Consider the following 14,237-nt stretch of genomic DNA (forward strand, 5'->3'; position numbering starts at 1 on the left):
ACCTCTGTCATGGAAATCTGCAAGTACACAGAAGTTAAATCAAACATTCTCAGAAAGGTAGCAACTCCCATCTCATTTATGAGCTCATCATTTGAAGGATGATGTGTGCTTCAGTCTTGGTGAAGACATTGGGCCCCCAGTAATCCATACAGAACGTATGTTCTGGAGTGAGACCTGGAGGAGCAGCCTTGGGGACCAACACCACTGGGCTGGACCATGGACGTTCAAGGGCTCAATGGCCCCTAGATCCAGCATCTTGGAGACATCCCCCTTTATGCCGGCTCTCTTCTTATCAGATAGCAGGTAGATTTTACTCTGTACAGCCATACTGTCCATAGTATTAAGATCATGGTTGCACCATGTAGAGAGTCCTGGACTAAGGGAGAAAAGAGTTCCTTCTCCATTTTTAGCATGGCCATCTGTAGCCAAAACTTCCTCCCTGCTGTCCTGCCCCACTCTGGGAGGGAGCTCCAACTCAGACGAGTCATCCAGCTTCCCTAAGGGCTGCATCTCAGGGCTGGTATCCAGGTCCTGCTCTGGCCCCCTCCACATCATCTTCTCCATCCTGGTCATCTGTTGTGAATGGCAACTGGTTGGCCTCTGCCCATGCCGTCAGAGCCTTATTGAGTTCTGCCTTCCTTGTGTGGCTTTTGGCTGGCAGCTGCCTCTCCTTACAAAATTCCTTGAGCTTATCCACAGTGTAGCTCTCCAGATTGTGGAGCTCAAATTCTATTCTTGTAAGTAAAGCTACAGACACAAACAGTCCGGTAGAGTAAGGGTGAGTTTGGCAAAAAAAAAAAGGCAAAAACGTCAATCAAGAAGAATTTTCAACTTGAATTAGTCTTCGATTATGTATCTGGGATTTTCACTGTAGCATAGAATCACTGTCTGGCAATGCACAAACAATAGTCCAAATCCTCACCGCTGATCAACAATATGAGAAATTGGGTTACTGGTTGAGGTGGGTGGAAACCTACTCCAGCAGCAAACACAATCCTTGTCAGGGAGAAGTCACAAGCAAAACCCAGCTTGGCACAGAGCAGTCATGCTCAACTTTGAGGGAATGTGTAAAGTGTGTATGCAGAACTTCATACAGTAATCAAGTGAAACAAGATGGGAAATGCCACACCAATTTGGAACACTAGAGTAAATTGTAATAAACCAAGACCAAAATGACAAAGATCCAATCAGCAGAACCGGATATATGCATATTTAAAGATTTCAGTGAAAAGAGCACCAACAAACACAAAGTGCCAACTGTGGTTATCTGATCCCCCCGGACTGGGACAAAGTCACAAGTTCAGGCCGACCGCGATGGAGCACAGCCAAGCTATCGGGACCCACATAGTATCTAAATCCTGGTTGTGAAGAGATGCAGAGTACGATGTCAAGAATGTCTCTCGCAGAAGTGATGTGAGATCTGGGCGAGGAGAGGTGTTCAATAGCGTTTCTGGAAAGTTACATTGGGTCCTTGCGTGGAGATGTGTCATGGAGCAGCAGTTCCAAAGGGCTGTGTTGTGAGAAGTGATGTTTTAATCGGAGATGCGTGGCGCAGTGGCAGGTTCTGAATGGCTGCATTGGGCTAGGTGCTGATGCCCTGCTGTGCTGACATGCTGCCATGCTGCTCTCTTGCCTGGGTGAGAAGGGATGGATCTGTATCTCTAAATCCAAGACCCCAGAGTGACCCCCAGGGCTAGTTGGCTGGCCTCCTTATCAGAAGCCTCAGACACAACACAGGCTTCCACAACCTTGAACAAAGCACCTGCCACCCCAGTCCTGGACCCTTGTTAGTGGACCCGACAGTGCTCTGGCAGCCTATCTGTGGATCCATCAGAAATGATGCGCCTCCTCTGCAGATCAGCACATCACCTTTGCTGCTTGATGCATCATCCTTGGAACTGATGTATCACCTCTATTGCACAGACTTCCCTAATGCAAATACTTCTCTTTGGAGCCCATCAAAACCGACGGATCTTAATGCATTGGTTAGCAGTAGTAAGGTGCTCAGAGTCATAAAAAGCCAACCAAACTGGTTCAGAAAACAGACGGGTGAAAGAAAAATGTCTGGGGATGACCCAGCAGAAATGGCCAAGTCCAAAAGAGAACCAATAGATAAATGACTATATTCTAAATACAGTAACTCACTGCCTTGACTTAGCAACAGTGGGTAACAGCTGTTGCTATGTCAAAGAATTTCCAGGGTGTTCTGGTTCGGCTCTTTGGGAGCCTGTCTGAATGGCTCTAGAAAGTAGGGAGCGCAGCTTCTGGAGGGGAGCACAGCTTCTGGAGGAGAGCACAGACTCAGAGAATGTTGAGGATTGGTGTCAGGAGTCATTTTTTTTATCTGGAATAGGGAGAATAGGTCATTTTATGTTTGGCATCCCATTTAATCTTCTGTCCCTGTGTAGCAGTTGAAAGCAGGGGCAACAAATGTTGGGAGTCATACATACCATAACATTACACATGGGAAAAGTGAATTACAGAGATGCTTTTCACTTTGGGGTTCTGGGTGGTATCTTGGAAAACTTCAGCTTTGCTCTATTTTGTTCGTTTGATGTCACTTATAGCACAGAGGTGAAAAATAGCCTTGTAACTCACTGTAACCCACCTAGAATTCTATTTGTAGTTAAAGGCTTATGTGCTATATTAAGTAAATAGGTCCCGATATTGCATATTGTAATTATTAACCAGACAGATATCTTAATTTTTAAACAACACTTATGACTTTATTGAGAAGTACTGAAGACATGTCAGAATAACTGAAAAGTGCTCCTCAAAAGAAGTTAACGGGTCAAAGTTAAATTAAAGTAGCTCAGCTTGTCTGTGTTCCACATGATTTTTTATTCCTCAGTCAAGATCAGTTGCAGGCTTCATTACAAATATGCAGGTCCGTGGTGGCTTCTCTCAGAAGGTGACTGGTACACCACAGATGTCCAGGCAGATACTGGGCCTTCATGTTCACTTATCACCTTGAATTATCGAATTTACATGCAACCATATATGGCTGAATTAAATCTTCCTCTCCCTTAATAAAACAGACCTAGTGTATGGCTCTAGCAGCACACAACAAAATCTATTTATGTATGTGGTATTTCTGTAGTGCAAACCTAGCTAAAAGGTCAGGAAGTGCTGTACAGAATCAAAGACAAGCATAACATCAATGAGCGATATTAGAGGAAGCTGATGTGTAGAAAGTGGATTCATCTTGAGGTAGTATTCTTTAAAGTGATGTGTCTTCAACTCTTTCATAAATTACAGCATGGTTGGGCCAGTCCAAATTAATATGGCAATTTTGTTCCAGATTCTGGGTGCAAAGATGTGTGTTTAGTTTCTTTACTTCTTAGTCTATAGTTTGAAGATGTTCTGGCTACAGGTATGCAGAGAACCACCAGAAATGGTGAGCTAGAGTACAATATAAGCAGGGGCGCTAGTCATGATGGTTATGTAAATAATACAGCTTGTTTTAGGCTGCTGCGGGGAGCAGATCAGGATGGGCATGAGTTTTAAGTTTTTCGTTTTGGATCCCTGGATGGGATTAATGGCATTGCATAGTTTAGGGTCCAACTCTTTAAGAAATCTGCTGAATGCTCTACATTGGCATAATGCGGACGTCCGGATCAAATTTAAGACCCTGTGCACCATCCAACCGGCTTATTGGAGCTCAGGCAAGAAATGAAACTGAACCCTCATCACGCCACGCTAAAGAAATCTCAAAGGAGCACCCACCCACCAGATGCATCAATGATTGTTTTTGAGAATAAAACATGGAGGTAGAATTCTGAGAATGTTGATCCCTAGAATGTGTAATGCCCTGAATCTCTTACATGGATCGAAACCCAAACAGTTACAATTCAGGAAATGATTAAAGACTGATCATTTCAGAGGTTCTTTCTATGGGAACTTTCACTTGACAGGTGCAGCAAATAAAGAATATCAGATAGGAGTGATACCTATTCAATCCAACTTCAAACTCGCTTGTTTCTTGAATCTTCATGAAACTGAAGTGCGAGGTGTCCTGCAGCACTCAGTTTCACAATAAATAAAGACTGTACAGAAATTCCCACTAAAGTGCCAGTTCCAGCATTAGGAACAACATATTGTGGCTGCGAGGCCACCGAATTTGGCAGCAGCTGAGGCAACCAATTTAGGGAAGCCCATACTATCCTGCATGTTTCCCTAGGCGATCGTATGTAGATCTCCATGAAAATGTCCCTGGTACACTAAGCAGGGGCGTAACACAGGCCCCTGCAGCCCCCGCGGTGCGGGGGGGCCCTCACCCACCAGGGGGCCCCGTCAGCACCGCACTTCTGCTGGGGAGCTCTAGATTGAGCCCGGAGGGGGCACCCTGCAGGGGGGCCCCCTCAAGGTTCATTACGCCACTGACACGAAGATAAAACTGTGCATGCATCTGGATATTTTGAATGGGAGTCCTGGAAACGAGGGTCCAACTCCAGGTTAAACATTGGTCTGGGAGTAAGGTGTCAGTCTCAAGAGGTCAGACTCACGGGGAAGAGTGGAGAGTAACAAAGAATGAGTAGAGAGGGACACAGCAGGGTGGATGATCATCAGCCGCGGTCCATGCAGGTAACAGCGGTGGGCCGGCTGGGGGGATTCCGAGGGACAATGCAGAAGGAAAACTAAATAAATAATTAATTTTGCCTCGGCATCGTCCCTCGAAATAGCCCCTCACACGGCCCCACCGCCATTACCTGCATGGACCACGACTGATGATCATACGAGTGGACTCGAATGCACTACAGTTTCAAAATATTCACTAATGTACCAAGGAATTTATTTGGTGATTTTCCCTGGGTTGGTGTAGCCTAGATGAAACCTTTGCAACACCAGAAGTTAGCTGAGCAAGTTGCTAAGCTTTATATTTCTTAGATAGACGTTACTACTTAAACAGTGGTGTACAATATATACTAGATTAGAACAGTACTGCAACATATAGTACAAATGCATCGTTCATGCTGAGAAAACATTTATCATTACCTTTACGGAAGTGTGTTGGTACTGGTACTGAGCAAAGCTATTATGTGAAGCGGTAATATCTTCTTTTTCAAACTGTTTCTTCATGCTAGCTAAGCCACCAGGCACTGTGCATGTTTCCGTGTCCTCCATTGCCTATGATGGAGAAAAAGACATATATAGTGTAACTGATCAGCACAAAGTTGTAAAAGGACACAAAGACCAACTTGGCTGTGGTGCATACATCTTTGGTTTAGGAAAATCACTGTAAAAATATCTGAGTGTTGTTGTGAGCATCCACGTCACTAATAACAACGCATAGTGCAGGCACATTAAATGCAAAGCTAAAGACAGACAAAAGAGGAACTCATTAGTAAGTGGACTGTTAGAAAATGGATGTGTATGTGTAAAACATTCTGTTGATGCAGATATAGCAATCAATACCACTTAGATGGTTAGGGATGCATGAAAATCATGTAAATTCTGTCGCATAATCACACACAATTTAGAGGAAATTGTATGAAATTATGCACACTGCAAATCCATTATTTAGCCCTTAATTTAACTCGAAGCGTGTGCTCACGCAAATGTTTGACACTAGAATGCATTTCTCGCTATAAAAATGTTGGGAAAACACATTTGCTGTGAGCAACAGCTGCTCACGATCTAGTTATTTGTAGTGTTCCTCTAATCTGGAAACTCTGGCCACAAGCAGCAGCGTAATTATGTAACCTGTGGAATTCTGCTCGACAGGTGTAATGTGAAATGCCCTAGATTACCTCAAGTATGCTAGCGTAATTTAAATGTCACACTGACCTAGATAGGCTCCAACTCACAGTTGATAATTATCTTATTTATTCATTTTGCATCAGTATCTAATTTAGCTATTTTTCCTTTCTTTTATAGTGAACAAATTTTCTCTATTGAGCAGCAGTGCGGAGTAAGATCTTGCTCTTTTTATCTGCCATATTGTGATTATTTTAGTTTATGGATGTATCGTTTTGAAATGTGTCTTTTATGGCCTCATCTGGCCAAATACACATTCTTTGAATTTGAATTTAGTGACCACATATTAGTTTTATCACACCTCCTCACCCAGTCTACATGTTTTTGTTGGCATTTAACCAGAGATGAATTACTAGCCGATCATTTTGGAAATGTGTTATCTTGGGTTGCAAATACTGTTAACAATCTATTGCATTTAATCAAATCGGTAACTCAACGAGACCCTCAAACAAAAACATCAACAGGCGCCACACTTTCATTTTTAGCACCACAAGAATAATCAGTATACCCCAAAAAGCCAGAAAGAGTTAAAGAAATAATCAATTACCCTAGAATAGGACAAAAAGCAAAGTGGAAGGCACAGACCCTTTTGTCTTACTGTTCAAGCATGTTGTATCACATTTTAAGCATCCCAAAAAGACTTGCCACATTTTAAAAAACACAGAATACCAGCAAAATCACAAAATCATATCTTGTGCTTGCTGCAAGAGGCTGTAAGAACCGAAACCTCATAACTGTATTGACATCCAATTGCATTGTACACCAAAATGAAATCTTACAAATTGATAATCTCCACTTCTGAGCGGTAATGGTGCATTTATGACTCTTGCATTAGATAAGAAAGGGATGGCTCAAACTAATTGGGAAACTGAAACTTAAATGTATTATCTAAGCCGACTTGTTAAACTTTTCTGGACTCAGACACCCTTCCATAAATGCAATATTGAATTACATGAATATGGATACAAATTCAGGTGCAGAGGGTCCTGATAGTTTGTCAAATATAATTTGGAAAAGGATCCATTTTACTAGGGAACGTTATATTGATGTTTTTTCATTAAAAGGCGTGAGTCAAACATATTTACAATATTTCCACACGTTGCTGGAGATCTATGGGCCACATGTACTAAGGAAATCGTTTGTGATTACCAAATAGCAATTTTTTGCAATTTCCTATTTGGTAATCAAAAACACTAATGTACAAATGTGTCTGATGCATTGTGCAATTCCCAGTGGGTCGCAGATAGACCTACCTCATGAACGTTAATGAGGTAGGTCTCCATTTGTGACCCATTCGGAATCACTAAATGCACAGGGATGATGGCCTTCTGCAGTCAGCAAACCACCATGTCTGTGATTGCTTTTAAATAAAGCAATCTTTTTTTAATTTTTTTTTTTAAATTCAGCCCATTTTCCTAAAGGAAGTTTTCTTTTCATATTCTAACAGCAGGCTGTGTGGTATGTAGTACCACTTCCTGCTCCTAAAAATATTTTTACAATCTTTCACAACGGGTAAGGGGTCCCTTGGGGACCTCTTCCTCTTCGCGGATTGGTTACCACCTACTTGAAACAGGTGGTAAAATGCTAATGTTTTGCGACTGCATTTATGTCGCATAATAGTCACACAGCACTGCAATTTAGTATTAGGAAGCGACGCCCTAAACACACCCCTTCATAATACTGAATCGCAAACCCAATTTGTGATTCAGTAATAGGATACCGAATCACAAATAGGGCTTTGTACATGTGAAAAAGTATTTTTGAGTTCACAAGCGGGATGATTCTGCAAATCAAACTAGTTGCTTCCACAAAAAGCCTTTATAAATGTGGCCACCATATCTCAGAACCAATTAGAGATTAAAAATGAAGTACTTTAACCTAGCTTTCTATTTTATGTCTCACATTCTAAAACAATTACATCAAGTAGAAGGATGGCAGAAATTGCATCCTTTATGATTAAACTAAAGTATCTGATGTCACTGCTAGTTAATAGTTTCTTTATCATATCCTATTAAGAATTTAAAATTGACCTCTGCAGTCGATATTGGGTCCACAGGAAAAAAATGGATCACTGGTGATTCATACCTATTATCTCAAATGGATACTGAAGATGTGAATCATGTTTTATTTGTCTAAAGCTACACATACAACGATCAGAATTTTTAAGAATGTGTTCCTATGAAATAATGAATATGAAATAGTGGCAGGGCAACAAAAGAAGCCACTACTTGTTCTGACAATTTTGCAGCCACAACCTCTCTCTTCAGGTAGATTTTCCAGTCTCATATTGTATAATTTTTCTATAGCTAATTGTATACCTATTGAAATACATGTGCCTTTCCTGCAGGCTCACCCCTGACTTTTACCCTATTTCTGAAAATTATTTTTGCTGGGATTAGATCAGTGTGCCCTGTGACGTTGCAATTCAATGTCACAGTGTATGTTCACTGTTAACAAAATGATGTTGGTAAAAGTGGATGAATCAATTGATATATTAATCTTTACTGAAAGGCAATTGTAGATGGCCAAGAAAATGCATAAATGGCATGGGAGTTAATTAGCATTAGTGGGCTGCAGTGTGTTACACCAACTGCATGCATGACACAAATTTATGGCTCCCATAACACCACATTGCTCTACCTGGGCTGCAGTTTAAAGGCACTGTAGAAACACAGGAAAAGCTTCTTGGCTATGGGGAAAACCTTTTTTGATATGTAAATGTCACCATTATAGTGTGCTAAGTCAGTCCACGTGGTAGGGTGGCTACAAATATAACAAAGTGGCACACTATATATTTATAAAGGGTGCCCTCACTGTGACTGAAGATCTAAAAGGTATTTTCACTATGTATGCTAAGGTATGAATACAATATTTATTCTACATCTCTGCCTGGGGAAATGCTACAGGAATAATTTGAAGTTATTGTATAAACCCGCTGTAATGGTGAAATCATACATGTGATAACTTTTGTAGAAAAATTACTTAAGAAAAATTGGCTCAGAAGAGAATAGTCTACGTCTTAGCCCAATAAAACACAGGTGTTAACTACTGGCTACTCGGAAGGTTTTAGCCATCAGGCAAAGTACAGGAGCACTTGGCAGAAAAAAGGACAAACATTCACACTTCTTGTTTTTTCTTTACTCAAAATACGCCTTCCTGTACTTATTCATAGAGCCCTCCTAGCCAGTAAGGTTCTAGTTACAGTGGGAGACATAACCAGTTTGGGCCATTTCAAGAGGTAGGAGTGCTGCAAAATAAGGTGCCCATAGTGTGAGAATATAGCCAGCTTTGGGCTGGAAATTTCTCCAGTCACTATCTAGTGCAGAAGATAAATCAAGCACCATAACTAACACCTCTGCAAATCATTCCTGGGCCTAGAAAGATTCTACCTTAAGAAGAAGACTAGCTGGAAGAAACAAAACTCCTACTGGACTCACTCAAGTATTTCACAATCCTGCAGGCACCCAAGGAGTGGAACTACTCTCCAGGGGAAAGTGGTGGCCTCCTATTCCCGTTTACTGCCTTCAAGGATAAAAACAACCAGAAAGACTCCTGACTCCAAGAAGACCCAGCTGACCACAAAAGGCTGGGCCCTGCAAGAGACTTAGCTGGCAAAAGACCGGATGCCATAGAAGCCTGCGCTTTGGATCTGGGGCCGAAGCACAGATCAGAAGATATTTTTACAATAGTTGAAGAAAAGTTTAATTTAATAATTTCCTTCCACCGCTGGTGGACTAGGATTAGATGCTGAGGTTTGTCTAGCAAGTTCTCACAAAGTTAGGAATTTAAAAAGTATATCCTGTTCAATGATGTAGGTCACATTAAAAACTGGTTCAGTGGGACCTTGCAGTAAAGTTATCCCACCACATGGAGCCCTGTTCAGGTTGGCTTCCAACCTCACCCCTCTGAAGGATTGGGAGAACAAGAAAAGTGACTAAGCTGGAAGGACTGCTCGCACTGAACTTCTGTAAGTCTGTATACAAACAGATACACAGAGACTGAATCTACTCCTCTTTAGAAAAGACAGGTACTCCTGTGCATTTTTCTTCTACTCTCAACCCTGCTAAGCATGGACACTGGCACTCCACCTCTGTGGTTTCTGTGGTACATGGTATGTAACAAACAGGGAGTCAAAGCTACCAATTAAAAGCAACACCCAACTTAGAGCACCTGTTAAACTGGTGGTTGCTGTAAGAGCGGAGAAGGGTACAAAGCAATCTCAAATAAGGACCCAAACACATTTTCTCTCAATAAAAAAAAGTCGCTCTTATCTGCAAGAAAAGACACAGGAAACAATCAACCTTGGAACGACAGGGCCTCTGGCAGTGCATCCTGTTAATAAATTCTAAATCCAAAGATAAAACCTTGGACTGTGGGAATTCTTTCCAAATGATGAAGCAAATTCTGCAGCTACAAGATCCAGCTTTTCCTGATCAGAGCATTTGATACCAAAACAAACCGCTTTCACCGAGCTCAACAACAAAGTATTGGACTTCCTAGGAACTTTGCTGGCCTCAGCCTTGCTCCACTGAAGGATTTTGAATTCCACTCCAGAGACTATGTTTGAATATAAAGTGTTTGACTGAGACAACCTACTTGGTGTATCTGACATGAGCTCCATCACAGCCAGCCTAGGCTGGCAATTAGGTCTGGGTAAGATGTGAACTATTGTTTAAAATGTCCTGGTTCAGCAGGGATAAGTCATACTTATGTGCATGGTTTTCTTTCTAACACACCAACAAGCATTAACTAGTCCAATATGCTGTCAAACCGTGGTCCTACATTGCCCAGTTGCCACAATTTCGAATGTGACCATCTCTAGGGAATTACTGTGGCTTGATCTATAATGTGCAGTGGCAATGGTTTCAGAGTAAACACACTCCATACATATTTCCTGGAATCCGGTTGTCATAATTCTTGCTTTCCTTTGGTGGATTCAATTCTTTTAGGCCCAGCAGCCCAAATTTCATACCAATAAATCTCATTCTGTAATATATGTCAAGCTGTTTCATTAAAGAATGAACTTAAATTATTAAAAACATGTGTTGCTAACAAATTGAGAATGCTTATGCTGTGTAAAATCTATATCATGAACTGTGGTAGATCCGCTCTATGTGTTTGGGATCACTGGATAGTGCATACATTATAAAAGTCCATACATAGTCCATGAAACACCATGGTCCATAATTGTTTTCTCCTTCCTGAACTCTGTAGCTGTAACACTATATGGTCCTAGTGATCCATTTTACATACTGGTGACTGGTGTGTACTCAATATAAATTGACATACATCTAAAAGGGCAAACCTCACACACAATATCTGTTTTTCTGGTAATTGATACACTACTCGAAACTAGCAGTGATCTTATGTGGCAAGGGCAATGCTGTAGCAGAACCAATACTATATGCTGTGTTGCGTTTTTTAATGTTGCGTTTTTTAAAGATCCAGACTGTTCACAATCTCACAACTTTCTAGAGTCCTTTTGCTCACATAGGGTGCACATGTGTAATTTGTATTTTTCCACAAAATGTCTCTTGACCAACTATATGGCTTTTGGTAATCTCTTCTAAAAGAAAATACAGTCTGCCAATTTGGAATTTATATTGAAACTACTTGTTCATAGCCCTGATTTCTTCATTAATTCTTTTTGCTGAGCTTACAGATCCTGCTTGAACTAGCCGCTTGTATTATATTGTTTTGATATTTTCAGCCCCATGTAAAGGAGGTGTGGAAATTACAAATGTACTAAGCAATAGTGTAATAATCTGTTTCCAGCAATAAATCATACTTCTCCAACTAAGATAACATTAATAAGGTCAACATATGCCAGCCATTTTGAAATGGTGTATCTGTTCTTAAAGTCCACTTGACACACTTCCTCTATAGTGCTGACCTCTGCAGGTGACAAGGCAAAAATGGAATCAAAATGTTTGAGGGTAGCGATCGCTTTCAGGAGGCGTAAAAATGTGAAAAAATGTGATCAAGGGAAAATGCTTAAGATATAATTCTGTGTAGAACAGGACTTCACTCATATGTCCTGAGAAATGTATAGGGAAATGGGGATGATTAAGGTGGGCACCACATTAATTATCCATTCACTCATGCTATAAAACTGATCCATCAAAGGGATGGCGTGGTTAAATTACTTTTGCGATAGTATTGAACCATGTCTGATGTTCAAGATAATATCTTGCAGGTGAAAAACTGGCCAGGCCTTTTATATAGGTAAATATTGAAATCTCTTTAAATAATTCATGGATGGTTGCTAAATCCTGGAGACATTTGAAAAAGGTTCACTAACTTGTTTACTGTTGGTGCTGTATTTGTAACGTGGATTTATAGAAATCATAACTATAATCACATCCCCCTAGAAACTGGCCCATCGCGTTTGAAGAGGTTCATTTTAAAATGAAGATCAGAAGCTAGATATAGCTTGGCTCCCTCTTGGTATGCCCTTAGTGGTCACTTTTTGCCCTGGCAACTCATACTTGCAAAAACTATTGAGAATTCAGTTGTTTTAAGACAATAACAAGACAGCTTGCACATATATCACTGTCCCATCTAATTCACCAACTTGCCAAGGATATAGCCAGCTTATCAGTGTCAAAGTGGCTGATGGAGATGAGGGTCAAACCCTATTGTTAGGAATGCTGCTGGCCGGTTGGTTCTAGGGTTGAGTCAATCCAACACCATTTGTCACAGCCAGCTGATTGACAACAGGCCATGGTACCATATAACTCCTACCCTTGCCCTGTTGGCAATATATTTGGCTGAAATGGCCATAACGAATTTATTAATTTCGTGCCCTAATCATTTGTCAGCATCATAATAATTTTAACACAGCTTTATCGATCTCCTGTTTTCTTCTGTTGATTTGGTGGTGGGAGGATGGATGAGTAAACGTCTTGGCTACTCTGTCACAGACAGCCCACATTCTTAAAGGTGTCATTCCTATCCTTTGTAAACTTTGCCAAGCATATCCAAAATATCATAGTAGTTTTATGGGAGAGAAGTGAGGACTTAGAACCATGGTTTAAAGAAAGTTTACCCTTTGTTCAGGGATGATATTATTTGTGAATCCTTAAAAATTGAGTGCATCCTGGCTTCTCCTTCGGAAGCTTGTTTCCGGTCCAGGGAAGGCATGGCTTGGCAGTTCGGGCTGGACTGTTCCCATGAGGCACAGGGTCAGACTGATTTGCATATAGCCATGTCTGAACTGGGGTGGCAGAGTGGGCCAAAGAACGGTGATGGATTAAACCCAGATCTTTTGACTGGGTGTGAGTGTTTGATTGGTTCAGATGCTCCGTCCATCACCACCCCCTTTTGTACCGCTTTTGGCCGCCATAAGTGTGGCAGGGTATGCTCAGACATGAGTCCCTTGCTCACTTTGCGACTGGATTCAAGCAAGCCGGGCCAAAGATGGCTGTAATGCCAGAAACCGGTCCTCGAAGCTTGTAGCTTGTTTCTGGTCCAGGGAAGGCATGGCTTGGCAGTTCGGGCTGAACTGTTCCCATGAGGCACAGGGTCAGACTGATTTGCATATAGCCATGTCTGAACTGGGGTGGCAGAGTGGGCCAAAGAACGGTGATGGATTAAACCCAGATCTTTTGACTGGGTGTGAGTGTTTGATTGGTTCAGATGCTCCATCCATCACCACCCCCTTTTGAACCGCTTTTGGCCGCCATAAGTGTGGCAGGGTATGCTCAGACGTGAGTCCCTTGCTCACTTTGCCACTGGATTCAAGCAAGCCGGACTGAAGACTGCTGTAATGCCAGAAACCGGTCCTCGGATGCTTGTTTCCGGTCCAGGGAAGGCATGGCTTGGCAGTTCGGGTTGGACTGTTCCCATGAGGCACAGGGTCAGACTGATTTGCATATAGCCATGTCTGAACTGGGGTGGCAGAGAGGGCCAAAAAACGGTGATGGATTAAACCCAGATCTTTTGACTGGGTGTGAGTGTTTGATTGGTTCAGATGCTCCGTCCATCACCACCCCTTTTTTTACTGATTTAGAAAAGGGCAGGCTATCACCTTTCCCTCCACGATGCTCTGTGACTCTGTTGATGGAGAGCTTACTCCGAAGGCCCGACGGAGAGCTGCCATCGGACTAAGGCTATCAGACCACCCAACATATAGAGAACAGATGGTCTGCTGTCCTTTTTTTTCTGTTCGCGAATGCCTTGCCTTAATGAGCAGGGTGTGAGCATCATTAGTTATTTGTTTTCCAAAAACAAGCTTCCACTTCAGGAGTTTTTTTTTTTATAATAAAAACTTTGGTAGATGGCTGTCAGATTTGACAGTAGCGTTTATCAAGCATTTGGTACCTTCAGGAAACAGCGCTGTGACAGCAGATGCTCTGAAAATATAGCGATCACTGCTTGGCCTGTGGTGATATCCAACTATGGCAATCCGTTGTCTATCAGGTTGGAGGACGTAGTGTCTTTCGCCACACTGATAGGCAAAGTAAATATCGCCAAAGTAT

The 14,237-nt window shown here is 41.8% G+C and overlaps 1 protein-coding gene across 1 annotated transcript in view; it reads right to left on the reverse strand.

Annotated features, from left to right (window-relative positions):
- XIRP2 (xin actin binding repeat containing 2) overlaps positions 1 to 14,237 on the reverse strand; it is a 1,179,469-nt gene that overhangs the window by 246,497 nt on the left and 918,735 nt on the right. The window contains exon 4 of the mRNA XM_078681625.1: positions 4,996 to 5,127. Coding sequence (XP_078537751.1) covers positions 4,996 to 5,127 — 132 coding nt within the window. The remainder of the gene's footprint in view (positions 1 to 4,995; positions 5,128 to 14,237) is intronic.

Source organism: Lissotriton helveticus, chromosome 3_1, assembly GCF_964261635.1.
Source record: "Lissotriton helveticus chromosome 3_1, aLisHel1.1, whole genome shotgun sequence".
NCBI lineage: Eukaryota > Metazoa > Chordata > Amphibia > Caudata > Salamandridae > Lissotriton > Lissotriton helveticus.